At 37.2% G+C, this 16,083-nt stretch overlaps 3 protein-coding genes across 6 annotated transcripts in view; 1 reads left to right on the top strand and 2 right to left on the bottom strand.

Moving 5' to 3' along the window:
• Positions 1-16,083, top strand: part of LOC109040905 (atrial natriuretic peptide-converting enzyme) — a 183,229-nt gene that overhangs the window by 117,290 nt on the left and 49,856 nt on the right.
• Positions 1,328-9,480, bottom strand: LOC109040917 (uncharacterized). The gene is made up of 5 exons (XM_019057038.2): positions 9,466-9,480; positions 8,294-8,506; positions 4,433-7,523; positions 3,626-3,840; positions 1,328-3,387 (listed from the first exon to the last, which is right to left on the bottom strand). The coding sequence occupies exons 2-3, from the start codon at positions 8,486-8,488 to the stop codon at positions 5,538-5,540; spliced, it is 2,181 nt and encodes a 726-aa protein (XP_018912583.2). The 5' UTR covers positions 8,489-8,506; positions 9,466-9,480; the 3' UTR covers positions 1,328-3,387; positions 3,626-3,840; positions 4,433-5,537.
• On the bottom strand, positions 11,096-15,564 carry LOC109040909 (uncharacterized). 4 transcript variants are annotated; one of them, XM_019057024.2, is made up of 3 exons: positions 15,416-15,564; positions 14,577-14,870; positions 11,096-13,215 (listed from the first exon to the last, which is right to left on the bottom strand). In XM_019057024.2, exon 3 carries the CDS (start codon positions 13,060-13,062, stop codon positions 11,254-11,256), a length of 1,809 nt encoding a protein of 602 aa, XP_018912569.2. In that variant the 5' UTR covers positions 13,063-13,215; positions 14,577-14,870; positions 15,416-15,564; the 3' UTR covers positions 11,096-11,253. The 4 variants fall into 4 exon arrangements, with proteins under 4 accessions (XP_018912569.2, XP_018912566.2, XP_018912567.2 ...); XM_019057021.2 differs by having other exon boundaries at positions 14,582-14,870; XM_019057022.2 differs by having other exon boundaries at positions 14,611-14,870.

The following is a 16,083-nucleotide window of genomic DNA, read 5'->3' as shown; positions in this document are numbered from 1 at the left end:
TACCGGACAATAACGTAAGATTTAAGACACATAACTTCCACGTAAAATTCTACGCAGGCCATGGATTGGACAATGCAAATCTCTGAAATTCACTCCCAAGTGAGACATTTTTTTGATGCGAGAATTCAGATCTCCCGCTCATGAAGAAACACAACTTTACGTGCGTCAAACTACGCACTAAACGGTGGCGTAATAATCTCTTCGGCATGAAAATATGGCAACATCAATTTGGGCACTTCGGCTTAGTTGTTTCACGTTGTTTAAACTTAAAAGAATACAGGGTAGGGAAGATGCATTACTTGATTGTGAAGCCTGCCACAACCGTTGTAGTGCGCGATTTGACTCACGCAGAGTATTGTTGTTCTCGTGAGCGGGCGATTTAAATTTTCCGTGACCAGTGCTAACTGAACACGTTAATACTCTACTTAAGAGTGCATTGAAGATATTTTCGTTACTCAAATCAAGTTATAAGTGCTATTTCTATTAGAAAAAATGTATCACGATGCATTCATTCGTACCTTGTCTAATGGTCCGTTATTCTAGAGCGCATCTTATAAGCCGAGCTTGTTTTAAGGTTTTTTCGGAAGGGATGTGATCTGCAGGGGCTTCCTCAGTTTCCTTATTCAGAAGGATAAAGATTGTGGATTTTTGTCAAAAATTCAAGATAATATTCTCAGAACAAGTAAATCTGGAAAATTTGAATGTAAAGCAACTCCTAAAAAGATCCTAAAAGATCAATCCATTTTCCATCCAAAATACAGCTTATGAATGCGAGCAATGGGGTGGGGTTGTCATCGTACTCATCTTTAATATGCTGGATCGATGAATTCATGTAGAGGCTCAAAAAAAGATGGTCCTAGAGGCTAATAGAACCTACAGGATTCTGAATTTCTGATCTTTAAACCCTCAAAGTCCCCTAATGAATGGTTAGGGTGGTGCTAAGCATATTAATTTTTAGTTACCTATTAAAAAATCGCAGGCTGAATCGATTGGAATTGAAAAGTCAATCAGCTAGATTTTGCTTATTATTTTTTTCCGTGGTTTTAGACTCAATTTCAGACGAAATCTCTTCAGATTTTACAAAACTTTACCTTAAAACTCTCGCAAAAGCTTCCAACTCAAAGGACGGAATGTTTAAGACAATGGAAGAGTTTTTCAAGGTAAACTACCCAGGAAGTCGCATTTTTCATAAATAGTTAATCGACCCACCCCACCATGTCTTAGAGAAATATTTCGATCCATCTCTAAAAATATATTCTGGTCGGTGATCAGCCGATTTTAAGCTCAATAGTTAAACTCACGAGAGAAATGCGTTAAAATAGTAAAATAAGTAGAAAAATATAAAATTCGATATATTCATGCTATATACCTATATATACAAATCATACGTGTGCAATTGGTAATACATCTTTTACAATTATTTTTAACAATTTTGGAGCAATTATTAAGTTTCAGGACTCTCGTTATGTTATGTTTACATATTTTAAAACAGTTTTTCCGTTATTGTGCCAAACCTCCGAGGCAATTTCCACCGATTTATTTCGCGTCACTGAAATTCCGATCAGAATCTTCTCTTGAATCGGGAACTTTGAAAAGCGAAGATCTGAATCGAGTATTTCAGAATATTTAAAATCTACCATTTCTTTTAAAACAGAAGTTGCATTGACATCAAATTTAGATGTCAGAATAATCCCTATTCCCTTATTCTTTTGGAGCAAAAGTACGTCGATTCGTCTTTCATCTCCGGCTCGAAATTCTGAATATTTCGTCGTAGGGGCTGCGATTTCAGCTTCCATTACGAAGTCCTCAGGGTACTGAATTGCAACCCTCCTTGAATACAGGTACAACAAAGACTTCAACTGATATTCGGACTCGGGTACTTTTTCTTTGATAATATTATGAATAGCCTCGCCTAAAAGTTGTACTGAATCATCAGTTGCTGCAAGACCTTTCATCGCACGAACTATTGTCAGTTCGTCTTGCGCGCTAATTTTGAAGAATTTCTCGACACTGCCACTGCTGTATAAGTAGCTGTTCAAACACTCAGCATCACTTCGGCTCGAGGCTCTGAGGTAGTAAACATCTTTTTTCTCCTCAATAACCGATATGAGACCCAGAAACCGGAGGAGTTTGATGAATGACATGATATTATCTTGACTTATGGTCTATTCTTCTGTACTCCTGTCATATTACCCATCAAAATTGTTAGTCTTGTGAAGCTCGCAAAACTAACTACCTCAGAATGATATACCTTCATCTCAGTTTTATTTTGTATACACAGGGGGTCACAACATTGCTGATCAACTCAACCGAGAAAATTTTTCTGTAGTGATGTAGAATTTCGGTAGTGGAAGGCATAGTAAAGGCGATGGTTGAAGCATTTCTATGTTCAATGTACGAAAGCACGTATTTAGTATTGAACAGAGTAAGAGATGACCCTGTAACAGCATGTCCGTTCAAAAGATCATTAACTACTCCGAGATGTTCCTCCATTGAATGTTTGGACAAAATATCATCAACTTCCTGCTTGGATAGTCCAAAGTACTTTGCGAGACGTTCATCGGTTGAAAAGGGAGTATGAGTGATCGAAAGTGCCGTTTGCATACCCACGTCAGAAGGTTTCAGAAGCATCAATTCTCTCGTGTCGATCGTTCCGAGATACAGCACGGTTGCCAGTCTATCTTGAAGTAGCAGCTTACTGAAGTTGATGATGTATGAACCTATGTAGGGTCTTTGTAGTTTTGAAAGATCCCCAACCATACTAGGTTTGCATAATGCGTCGTAGGAATCTATTATAACAATGACTTCCTTCTTCAAGGTTTTTTTAAGCATCTCCTTCAAAAATGAAACGCAATTCCAGAATAAAGTCGGACGAACGGCAGTCTCCATTCCGTTTTCAAGATATTCTCTGAAGCGTTCTCTTTCGATATCCGTTAAACTTTGATGGAAAAGAAGGGATGGGTAATAGCTCATCATTTTTTTTATCACCAACCTGAAATATATATGGAAGTCCTGCGTGTTGAAATCGTCTTGTTTCAAATACATAGCTTCCGTCGTGTTGCTCAAGGGAGCTAGGTCGACGTATATGACAGCATAGTTCTGGAAGTGCTGGTCGAAAAATTCTTTCATTTCAAATATGTTGGTGCCTTGAAAGAGCTCGTAAACGGCCGTCTTGTGCCTATCATGAAACTTTTCTACGCCATCGACGATTTCGGCGGAGGCGTTTAGAAATTGCACGGCCATTTTTGCCAATGCCGTTTTGCCGAAGCCAGGGGGTGCGGTCACATACCAGTGCTTTGGCCGGTGGGTCAGCCATTCGTGAAGGAAAAATGTCTTGTCAATAAATGCTCTGCTGTTTCGAATTTCGGAGAATTCCAGGAACAGATCCTGAAACACGTGATCAAAATGTGCGTAAATTTTTTGAATACTCAAAAGATTATGTTGTGTCACTCGTGCTTAATTGACAGGCACAAAGTCAAATTGATCGAAATTTCAAATGATTATGTTGCTTAATAAATTAAGACATAGAGATCATCTTTAAATCACGCCATCCATTTTTTCCCCCAATTTTTCGACCTATCTCGTCTTAAAAAGGGCTAAAACTCTTTGTTCGGCTTTTACTTACATTTGGTGTGTGATATTCTGCTTGTGACCAGGAAGGCTTATTATTTGCGTCCAAATTAGTTTCCGCATGTTTTTTTTGCTCGTCCACCCAGTCTGCACGTGCGAGGAAAGAAGCCGGACCAATACCAAAAATGCACGAAAACAATATATTCAGCTTCATTTCTAATCTTGCTGTCACTGGCGCATGGCGGTTTCACAATACCTGTAGTCCAGCTTCTGTAAGAAAGAGAGAAAAGAGATTGATTTTGTTTTTTGAGGGTGAATCATCATTGACTTTAAACATTTTGCCCTCAATTTTTTAGGTAGCCGAGGACGCATTCTTGATGCCTGATAATGTGATTACGCGCACATATTCAGTTTTAATTTTTAGCAATAAGTGGATTATATTTTGCAATAAGGAACCACTATTTCTAGCCCATTTTAGAAACAATAAACATGCCATTGGTATCCACATGCAGATATGTGATTTTATGGGAGAGCCAGAGACGGTGGTTTCTCATTGCAAAATGTAAGCCACATAATCGACAGCGACACTCTCAAGTGCCTTTAAGGTTAGATTTTCAAGCTTAAATTATTTGTGAATTTCTGTGGATCGCCGAGTGTTGCCTGTCCTACCTTTGCAGTTAGATTTATATTCTTTTGGTACAATCAACATATAGGGGTGGCTAATGTTGCATTTTTCCTACAATTTTTATTTATTCTTTGAAAAAAGCCAACTTTTTTTTGCATTCATGACACAAGATTAGATATTAAGTATTTGACCCTTCTTTTTGAAGTATTCATTTTCATGATCGTGTGATTTACTTACCCTATTGGAAGTGATGAATTAGATTATCACATCAAGAACTTATACATATGATTAATAAAATATAACGACTACCGTCAAAATCTTGCCCAGAATCACAAATTCACTAAAAAAATGGATTCACACGAGAGCGAGGCACTCTCAGTACCCCCAGCGTGCCGGTGCTTTTTTTGTTTTTCGTGAAGAGATGCATTTTTAAGTCCTTATCATGTCGACGATGACTACGCATGATTATGGAATATTATCGAGACATTTGACGTATGTGTAACTAGATCCAGTTATGCAATGGGGACATACCTCAAAATGCTCCAACACTCAGTCGTCTGGCATACATATTTTGAGAGTTGGAAAATGTGGGTAAAATCTTTATCAGCTCTCCTTTTTGAGCTTTAAAGATGGCCCAGTTGGATACATACAAAAAGAAGTAAAGGCTCACTGGATTTCTAAATGACAAAATTGGGATGCAACTATTTGTCCTCAAGGGACGTCCATGTTGCATACGGAAAAAATGAAGGCGCGTTGGATTTCTGCATTTCCATATTTGCATACGTCATCATTGTCTGTGCTGCATACATTGAAAAAATGTAGGCGCCCTAGATTTGTCTACCTCCTTGGATGGATTTTATGCGCTCCAAGTACTTTCATCGCTCCTCTAAAAATGAGTGAACATTTTGTTATAACCTTCTAGGGATCGAGTGACTAGTTTGAAAAATAAAAATTTTAAAAGTATTGTATAGAATGTGCAATTTATTGGCTATTTAAGTCATCAAAATTTATTTTTCTTCACTTTTTTTCTTATCTGACTTAATCTCATGTTTTTGGTTTTGTTCAATTTCAGAGGTTTTTTTTTCTATAAACATGACTTAATACATTTTATCAATGAAGATAAGTATAGGGATCTTCTTACATTTATGATAAAAAAACAAAAATACAAATTATATTTGAAACTGAAGAAGTCTCAGTTATTACAGAATTTTTTTTCATACGTATCTTGTTCAGGCCTTCGCCAGGTATAAGACACGCGTGTGAAAAAAAATAAATAAATGAGAATACAAATGTGTCTTTTTGGCAGATTTTGTAGAATCTGAGATAATGTTTGAAATGCAGATCATGGGATTTGCCTTCCTGGATGTACTTCGACACGTTTCAAACTAGATTTTATGTTTTTATGCCAAACATCCGCTGCAATTTCAACCGATTTATCTTGTGAAACAGAGACTCCAACCAGCATCTTATTTTCTATTTTGAGATTTGAAAAGCGCAAATCAGAGTTGAACACCTCAACAAAGCTACGATCATGCATGTCTTTTAAAACTGACAATGCGTTCGTATTAAGTTTGGATGTTATGATGATCCCTATCCCCTTATTTTTCATTATCAATACGATATCTATCTTTTCAATTATTCTAGATTCACCACTTTCATTCAATTTTGAATGTTCTATCGTGGGGGCTGTGATCCTACCTTCTATTATAAAGTTTGGACTGTGAGCAGCTGCAACCTCTCTTGAAAACACGTACATCAAAGATTTCAACTGATATTCAGCCTCAGGAACTTTCACTTTGAAGATATCGTGGATAGCTCTGCCCAGAGATTGGATCGATCCGTCTGTTGGTGCGAGACCTTCTATGGCCCTGATCATTGCCATTTTGTAAACATTGTTATATCTGAAGAATTTTTGGGTGTAGCCGCCGTCATAGAAGTATTCATTCATGAGCTCAGCGTCAATATGACTAGAAACCCTTAAATTGACAGAGTGTCGGCCAGGTAATCGAGTTTCACTGATTGCTGATATTAGACCTAAAAACTGCAAAATTCTAATAAATGAAAAAGCATTGTCTAATTTGAAGCTCTCTTTAACACCTGCATCCCCCTCACGATTATCTGCTATAAGTTGCAATTGTGTAAAACTCGTAAAACTGAACACCTCATTAGGTCTCATGAGGACTTCAGTTTTATTTTTATATATACTTTCAATTATAACATTACCGACGAATAGATTTGCGAACATTTTTTTAAAAGTCCATAGAATCTCGTTGGTCAATGGTGATGTGATGGCTTTCAGTGTAGCATTGCGATTTGCAATGTAAAGAAGCACAGATCTGGTATTGAACAAAGTCAGAGGCGATTCTAACACTGCGTGTCCATTCAAGAGGTCATTCACCAGTTTGAAGTGATCTTGCATTGAATATTTTCCCAAAACGTCCGAAACCTCCTGTGATGATAATCCGAAGAACTTCGCAACACGTTCTTCGCTAGAAAATGCCGTGTGTTTTATTATGCGTGACGTCTGCCTTGGTCTCAAAACTTCAGATGGTTTCTGTAGCATGAGCTCTACGGTTTTGAACGACCCTAAATACAGAACAGTTGTGATACCATCTTTGTTGAACATCTTACTAAAATTAATAAAGTACGAGGCTAAATATGGTCGTTGCACCAGGTCGACGTCACCGAACATAGCGGGTTTGCATAATGCGTCATAGGAGTCCACTATGACAATTACGTTTAATTTCAGACATTTTTTCAGGAGCTGCATCAAAAAATATGCACTTTGCCAGAATTTACCCGGGGTCATTGGCGTGTCCTTTCCGTCCATCAGATACCCCTTAAAACTTCTTCTCTCAGAGTCTGCCATCTCCTTATGGTGGAGAAGGGATGGATAAAAGTTCATCATTCCCTTTATCACCGTCTTGAAGTTTCCATGGAAGTCTTGTACGGTGAAGTCATCGTCTCGTCTGAAAACTGCTTGAGTAGTAGAGCTCAGAGGAGCTAGGTCGACATACACAACAGCGTAGTTCTGGAAGTGCTCGTCAAAGAACTCTTTTATCTCAAAGATGTTCGTGCCTTTAAAGAGTTCGTAGGTGGCTGTCTTGTGCTTGTCATGGAACTTTGCTGTCCCGTTCACAATTTCGAAGGATGCGTTTAGGAATTGGACAGCCATTTTTGCTAAGGTGGTTTTGCCAAAACCGGGAGGTGCCGTGACATACCAGTGTTTCGGTCGGTGTGTAAGCCATTCGTAGAGGAAAAATGTCTTGTCAACGAAGGCTTTGCTGTTCCGGACTTCGGAAAAATCCGTGCTTGGTGGGACGAGATCCTGAAAAATTAGATTGATATTGGTTAAAATTTATAAATACAAGAGAGTTGCTTTCAGAGCACTCTCTGGCGCTCTGCGACGCCTAACCGCCACAGTACTCGATCTTCTCACAACCCGTCAGGGAGTTGACACTCCCTTATTTCATTCAAGACCCCCTGTCGCCACCTTCGAACACGATGTCATTTTCGACTTTCATGACCTGACGCACTCTATCATTTTGGACCCGATCTTTCCTGAAAATTCCTACCTACCTTCTCTTAAAATCCATTTCCGTTACTCTTAGCACATCTAGTTTTCGTTTCCTCAACTACCAAATTTCACATCCGTACGTTATGTGAAATAATTTTAACTGCAGTTTTGTGAATCCTCCCCTTTTTGTTCTTCAAAATTAGCTGATCTCAGAGGATTCCATTCAACATCGCAGCAGCAGGTGCTTTTTTTCTCAAATTCATACGTTGGTATTTTTATTTTACATCTCAATGATGATGACTGATTCCTATCAATTGAGCAGTTTGCGAAGAAATTTTGCCGGGTTTTTTTTTCATATTTTCCCAAAAAATTTCCTAGCTCACCTGTTATTGAGCGGACACAGATATATTCCTCGAGATAAAAGTTTAGGCACCATAAAAAGGTGTTGACTTGCAAGCCCTGTACCCCTGTACCTATTACGGATATTTTGTCTCTGGCTATTTAAAATCCAATTTTTCTCCTGACTTATTTCTTAGAAATTTAAAACAAGATAAAAAGTTTGGAAACTAAAATTACTGAACCTGAGGGTGACGTTCCGTTGAAAATCTGATTTTATTCGATGATTCAGGATTTGAGACGGCACTCGGATGTATCTCTTTTGAGTGGTGAGTTTGATTTTCCTCCGCTACGGTTGCACGTGTGACGCCATAATTTTGATTAATCATGATAACGGTCAAAAATAGTGCAACCCGATTTATGCCCGATTTAGCAGTCATTTTTATGACGGGATAAAACTGTTAGGACAAAATGAAAAGAAGCGAATGGTTAAAATGAATGGGAAAAAAACCAAGCGAGAAATACCAATTTTTACCGCCAAAATATAATCAAAAAGTGTATTATTTAATGGCGTACACGTTACGCCCCATTGGAAAAATTATTCGATCTGTGGACTGAGATTGATGTTTGAGGAGCAAATAACAGAAATATTAGAGAGACATGTGCCTTAAATAACCCGTTTTCATGAAATGACATGTTTTCTTAAAAAATATACGTAAACATTGGAAGTTTCAATATATCGCAATGGAGTTTCGCACTTTTTCATAGTATTCATGACCGCATGTTAGAGAGGAAAATATATTTTTAAGTCTCAATTCAATTGCTATTATTCGTGCACACATTCATATTGAACGGACATCTTGCAATTCGTACTTATGCTCACGTTTTAGTGGCAAAAATCGAGATGAACTTATAGAGATAAGAGATATAATATTTGCGATATGGTAATGTTTATCACTTTAATTTGTTGCAGAGAGTAAATTTTGTTTTTATCGCATACATTAGACGGATGCTCGGTAGTTTTTCGAATTTATGAGCAGTTAAATACTGGAAATTTGGCTTCAAATGCTATTCTTAAAACTGAGAGACTTATAATATTCATTGGTATTATTTGAGCTATTTGGTAACGAGAAACGAGATGGTTGTAATAATTATAGTCAAACTAATAAAATCAGTGAATAGATCATAGGAGGTAATCTAGAGGTTAGGTTTTAATTTTGCAATGTAAACACAGCACCTTGATCGTTTGAATGGTTGATTAGACCATCTCGCGTCATATTAACATCTCAGTATAAAACAAAGAGCAGGGGTAGGAACATTATATTTTAGAGAAACAAACTATATTTTGGATACTTAAGATGATTAGTATGAGGTTGATATTTTGAATTTCTATAAAAATATTTACACAGATTCTGACTTGTGATTGAGTTTCTGAGCTGAGTAATGATTTTCACTATTTCATTCAGAGGCCACACAGAAAGATAATATTTACTGTATTATGACTATGGTATGTACCGTAGTTTACTCACTATTTTAGATGCGCGTAGTTAGAAATCCCGAAGGAAGTAATAGATCCGTCTGGAAAAGTGGTGTATTCTTTGTCTCAACATATTGCCGACACGCTGGTCTTCTCTAATAACAAACCTTTGATTTCTTATCATTGCAACTGATGTAACTTTATACGCACTCTGGGTGTGATAAAAATTACTGTGCGTGAATGAAGCAAGATCGTGCCTGATAACATAGTCATGCAAAGATTTATGAATCTTTGATGGTAAGTTATATGTATATTTTTTGGCGTTTAATTTGAATGAATTATTCAATTACTTCATTTCATCAGACTTTCTTGTAGAATTACAATTTCAGCGTTTCAAAGAAAAAAATGTAACCATTTTCCCTTTTCTTTAATTTTCAAATTTAATTTGGTCACTATCCATATCACTATGAGGAGAAACTCAATCAAAATTCGCGAAATTAGGTCTGGTGCACGCAAGAGATCTTTGATCAAATTCAGACAAAAAACGCAATAAGTTCATAAAAAATGTGTGAAATATGCTTTTTAGCGCATAATTGGCGAAGTTTTTAACATGATTATTCAAACTTGCCGCGTTCGCAGACTAGTTTGCTTACATAAAATCACTGTCAAGGATGTCACTGGCCAAGGATGCCTACAGGGCACGCTCACACGCCTTGCTGCTGTTCGTCAGACCGCCTGACCTGCAGGCTAACGACCTGCTCTCTGCCAAAACATGGACCAAGAAAACAAAGTTTTGGAAATAGATTTTTAAATTTTTTTTCACAGAATAAAAATATTTATTTGCTCGGTCCATGGCCACATATGCTCTACAGAGCTGTTAGGGAGCGCTTGGTGGTCCGTCAAACTGCACGCCAGGGTCAGGCAGTCTGACATATGCAGCTTGGCAAGCCGTGTGAACGCACCTTAAGAGACATAAATAAACTTAACCTAAAAAAATAAACAATCATGGAAACTTTTTTCTCGCGTTCGATTTCAATTGCACTGAAGCATTTTCCCCTTCATATTTCTTTGTTTTTCAAAATCAAAATTTTTACATCAATACAAAAAGAAATTTTGTAACAGTTCGTGAAATTGTCTGCTTACTTAGGTTAGGTTAAATTCTTGCCTCCCTCTCGGGGCAAATCTGATCCTCGGTGACCAAGAAGTATTTCCCGCAGACGTGGAAAATTTGAAAAAAAGTTTTAAAACTACGCTGATTACGCCCTAAGAAGTGGGTTTCGGACTTGTTTAATGTGCCCATGTAAATATTGTGCGATTCTTCCTCGAATAAAGCTTTATTACATGGTTGTATCTTTTGCATGCAACATAAAATATTTTAGTTTTGTGGAAACATAAATATTATGTTTTTCTAAGAGGGGGAAGGGGGGAAACTCATGTCGTGCCCCTAAGCAAAAATTTGGCTAAGAATCTACAATAGAAATATGTATCATAAATTACCATCTCTCTATTTATAAACGGTGTGACTGTTTGTAAGTGTGAAGGGGTTATTTATGTATAATAAGAACAAAAGTTTTAAAAGAAAAATATTTATTGCCATTTTATTCAGACTTTCGTCATGCAAGACTAGATAGTCGGAAGCAAAGATAGTCTAACGTGTAAAACAAGTAACTGAAGGCACATACGTGTCTTTTAAGGCAAATATAAAGGAATTTATCTTTAAAGTAGATATCATAGGGAACTTGCGCTTTTCAATATGACTTGTTTTAAAATTATTTTTTCATTCTGATGCCACACCTCTGACGCAATTTCCACTGATTTATTTTCTGATACGGAGATTCCAATCAGCAGCTTATTCTTGATTTTCAGCTTTGAAAAGCGAGAATCTGAGTCAAAGACGTCAAGATATTTGTGGTCCATCATTTTTTTCATTACAAAAGTTGCATTTTTATTAAGTGTGGATGTAAGAATGATTCCTAATGACTTATTTTTTACCACCAGTATTATGTCAATATTCTCTTTAGCGCCAAGTTTGCCATCCTCGCTTAATTGAGAATAATTTCCAATGGGGATTGTAATGCCACCTTCCATCGCAAAGTCTTCACTATAATAAGTTGCAACTTTCCTTGAATATACATACATTAATGCTTTCAGCTGATACTCAGCCTTTGGAGCTTTTACTTTCACAATATTATAAATGGCTTTGCCAAAACACTGAATAGAATCATTGTTCGGCGCTAGACCTCTTACCGCAGTAGTCATTGCTACATCATTCTGTGGGCTAATTCCAAAAAATCTCTGGATATTCCCACTATTACACAGATAACCATTCATAAACTCAGCATCAGTACGACTTGACACCCTGTACACGGAAAGATCAGCCTTTTCTTCAGTAATTGATAGTAACCCCAGAAACTGTAAAATTCTGATGGATGTTAGAATATCCTCCGACTTGGCAGTTTCTTTAACAACAGCTTGACTATTCTCAAGTAAATGTTTTAATCTTAAGAAGCTTCCGAAAAGTAGCAACGTTTGAGATGAAATCATGACCTCAGCTTTACCTTGAAATATACACTGACTTAACACATCGCTAATCCATGTATTTAGGAATAGTTTCTCAAAGGTGCATAAAATCTCTGCGGTAAATGGTGAAGTCAAAGCACTGGGAGTGGCGTTTCGATTCTTGATATACGAGAGCACAGATCTAGTGTTGAGCAATGTTAAAGACGAATTCAAAACTGCGTGTCCATTCAAGAGGTCGTTCACCAAACTAAGATGATCTTGCATAGAATATTTCGCCAAAATATTCGCAACTTCCGGCATGGACAGTCCAAAATACTTTGCGACTCGCTCATCACTGGAAAAGGCGGTGTGTTGAATCATGTACATTGGTGATTGTGGAGTTTTTAATTCATTCGGTTTTTTCAGCATCAACTCCGCAGTGTTGAAGGTTCCCAAATAAAGAACCCTTGTCTTTCCGTCTTGGATGATCATTTTACCGAACTCTATCATGAACGAACCTACGTACGGTCTTTGTACTTTTGATACATCCTGAATCATGCAAGGCTTGCATAAAGCATCATAAGAGTCTACAATTACAATGACGTCTTTTTTTAAGAATTTTCGTATCAGCTTCTTCAGGAATGATGTGCTTTTCCAGAATTTACTGGGAGTGACATCTTCATCCATCCCTTCCTGAAGGTATCTTTTGAAGCTCATTATCTCTGAAGCAGGCATGTCTTCATGGAGGTGGAGGGTTGGATAATAGCTCATCATATTCTTTATGACTATCTTAAATTTCTCGTGAAAGTCTTGATTGAAGGTGGGTTTCTTTGCATAAAAAGCTTCCGTGGTGCAACTTAGAGGGGCTAGATCTAGATAAATTACAGCGTAGTTCTGAAAGTGCTCTTTAAAAAAACTTTTCATGCTGGATATTTTCGTGCCTTGAAAGAGACTGAAAGCGGCAGTATCGCGCCAGCTATAGAATCTCGTCTTTCCGCTGACAATTTTGAAGGAGGCGTTCAGGAACTGGACTGCCATATTTGCCAGGGAGGACTTTCCAAATCCAGGGGGTGCGGTCACGTACCACTGCTTCGATTGGTGTGTCAGCCATTCGTGGAGGAAAAGTGTCTTGTCGATAAAGGCTTTGCTGTGTCTAATTTCAGCAAAGTCTGAACTTGACGGCACGAAAACCTGAAAAATTAGAATGTTGACTTTTAATATTTCAGACTCTGCGAAACGACGTGGTCTCTTTCAAAAAGTTTTCTTTCCATTATTGAACTATATGGTTGTATAATATTCTAAACGCAGAATTTAAAATATGATAATTTAAAAATGTTGCAATGAGTCTGTGAAATATCGTGATTAGCAACGCAATGTTGCTAATTTCTTACCAAATTATATTTTGATAATGTTGCTTTTTTATCGGTGGTTTTCTATATCTATATGAGCTAAAAATTGCGTTTCCACAAGTCATATTTGGATGTGTTTATGCTAAAAGGAACCATGTGCAAAGGGTTTGTGTGAGACATAGCTCCTTTTGGCATAAATACGCCCATTTACAGGTGGATTTGTTATGAATTTTAAGCTCGTAATGAAAGAATAGTGGAAGTTCAAATACATATTAATCTAGATGCGTGGTCATACAGTCACTGTCAATTAATTTCCACTGACAGGCATATAACGCAGCTCATCTATTTTTTCCATCTATTCTGTCAAGACAGCTGTAAGAATAAGCAACAAGGCCATGATTGCTTAAAATAATTATGTCACTCTCCGGGAGAGGTAGATTTCTATCACGCGTGTTATCGTTCAAAGGAAGAGAACCGAAGCGACGAAAACAGAAAATTGAAATGTTAGTGCCTTTTCTCGGAGTAGAGCGTTTTGTAAACGTAGGCATACTTGTAATAATGCCGAAAAATTTCAATTCACACTGCTGCCGTGCTATGGAATAACGATGTATGAACCCTCAGCCGTTGCAAATTTCCTTTGACAAATCACACATTTTCGGGAAAATTCGTAAGTATTTTTCTTCGAATTTTTCAGAGAATTTTGTCCGTAATTTGATCAAAATTGTCAGAAATGTCAAAGAAAAATATTCACAACTTTCTTCAGATAAAAACCCTCTGAAAAATTTGGCAGCATTTGAATGCTCATACGGCATTTCCCCTTCGTACGGCAGACTAGACATTTGGTAGTTTGATGTTTTCATTCAAAGAAAAAATAAAAATAAAGATAAATAAATAAATAAAAAAAATGTCAAGTTTGCCATAAACATGACACAAATCTGGGCTGAAAGGTTATGGATTCAAAAGTAGACGCACTCCCTGTATGGCCAAAGGAGTGAACAAATCTACTCGTTACTAATTTCTGGAGATGAAGGAGATCAATTTCCCAGGGAATTCAAAATTCTAATACCTCCCCTTAACTTTAACTTGAAAAATGCGCTTCTGAAAAAAATCACCCCGTGCGGTAAGTTTCTTTCCTCCTTAGACGGTCACGTGCAGCTTTTATTAGTCTCAAAAGGGAATAAAATAATGAAAGTAAAGCAGTACTCAACAAATGGATGATGCTCCGTCTGAATTTCACCTTCATCTGTGGTGTGAGGTATTAAAGTTGTGCTTGATTTGGTGTTTTTTGCGATTGCCCCAGGCCAGAACGGTTCTCGAAGTCTGACATTGTTGGAGTCCCAATTATCAACTACGTTCCTTACTTGCTCGTCTGCCCAATTTGCATTTACGAGAGGAAAAATTTGATCTTCCACAAAAACGAACAGCATTAGTACCACGTGATTCATGCCTATTTTGATTGTCACTTTGGTGCCCAATAAGTAGTCTTAGAAAAAAGTCCTAGTTCAAAGAAAATGGGGATAAAATATCAGATACTCAAATAAATAACTAAAAAAAAAATGTTAGAAAGTCAGAATGAAAAAACCTATATCAGCAGTATAAATATTATCATGAGATAATAAAACACTAGGGGAGGGCGAGGGTTTACTTTATTCAATGGTTTGTAGGATTTTCTGTGCCTTGTGCCCCCCCCCCCCCAACAAACCCTCATAATGAACATAGGTATGATTTGTTAATAAGATTATGATCTAGCATTCGAGGGTGAATTAAATGTTGTGATTTATGTTGACTTATTCCTAAATGTTGTTCTACCCGTTTCCGTAGGTAAATTTACACGTTTTGAATGTAAACTTCACAGTGAAAGCATAGTTAACGTCAGTGTTATAAGTTACATTCTAGACTGTCAATATGCCAGATCAGCATGCAATTTTCTTGAGCGTAACTTTTGTTCACACTTGACTTTGTTGAGTTAATTTTTCAAAAAAAAACAAAAAAAAAAAAAATTAAAATTGAAATTGAAATTGAAATTGAAAAGAAATACTTACAATTGTAAAAACGCGATTGAAGCAGAATTGAAGAAGATAACGAATGTAAACAGAGGTGTGTCTGTCATACTCCCACGACTAAACTACTAGCAACCCTTTTGCTGCATGCCAAGAGTGAATAATTGAACTGTTATCAATTCGATGGGAACTGATAAAAGAGATGGTGATGTCCAATGAGAACGTTCCATCTCATACAGGGTATCTCATAACTCAAGTTTTTTCTTGGTTATTTAAAATCTCAAAAATGCAAGAGTTTTAAGGAGCTGAACAAGAATGTCCGCAAGAATTTGAAATTTGGGATCGAACACCACTCTTCTCTTCATCTTTGGTCATTAAATGACGAAAAATTTTTGGGGATGGACGATTCTAGAAATATGAAATTGACGTGAGGAATCCGAGCCTCCAGATCTTGAAGACACAAAGCGCAGCCAAAAAGGAGGGTTGGGGGTGATTTTCCGAAAATTAGGGTTTCTCCAACCAAGATTTAACATCTTTTGCTTCGTTCAATTTTCCGCCGCATTTGAAATTCCCGCCCTTTTCTTTGGCGGGAATTTCAATTTTTCTTATTGCCCCTTGCCTTGCTTAGTTCCCTAGTTCACCTATTATAAAACCCTGGTTCGGAATTTCCAAAATCTGAATTTAGCGGGCTTATCTAAGAACTATCAAAT

This window comes from Bemisia tabaci, chromosome 8 (assembly GCF_918797505.1).
Source record: "Bemisia tabaci chromosome 8, PGI_BMITA_v3".
In the NCBI taxonomy this organism is placed as follows: domain Eukaryota; kingdom Metazoa; phylum Arthropoda; class Insecta; order Hemiptera; family Aleyrodidae; genus Bemisia; species Bemisia tabaci.
The sequence above is the reverse complement of the archived record's forward strand: the minus strand, read 5'-3'. Positions and strand labels throughout refer to the sequence as shown.

Coding starts and splice junctions, on each gene's coding strand:
- LOC109040917 (XM_019057038.2), bottom strand. CDS start 8,488: ATGACTGCTAAATCGGGCATAAATCGGGTTGCACTATTTTTGACCGTT. Junction 7,524..8,293: donor CAACGGAACGTCACCCTCAG/GTTCAGTAATTT, acceptor CTAATTTTTCAG/GATCTCGTCCCACCAAGCAC.
- LOC109040909 (XM_019057021.2), bottom strand. CDS start 14,818: ATGAATCACGTGGTACTAATGCTGTTCGTTTTTGTGGAAGATCAAATT. Junction 13,216..14,581: donor AGACGGAGCATCATCCATTT/GTTGAGTACTGC, acceptor CTAATTTTTCAG/GTTTTCGTGCCGTCAAGTTC.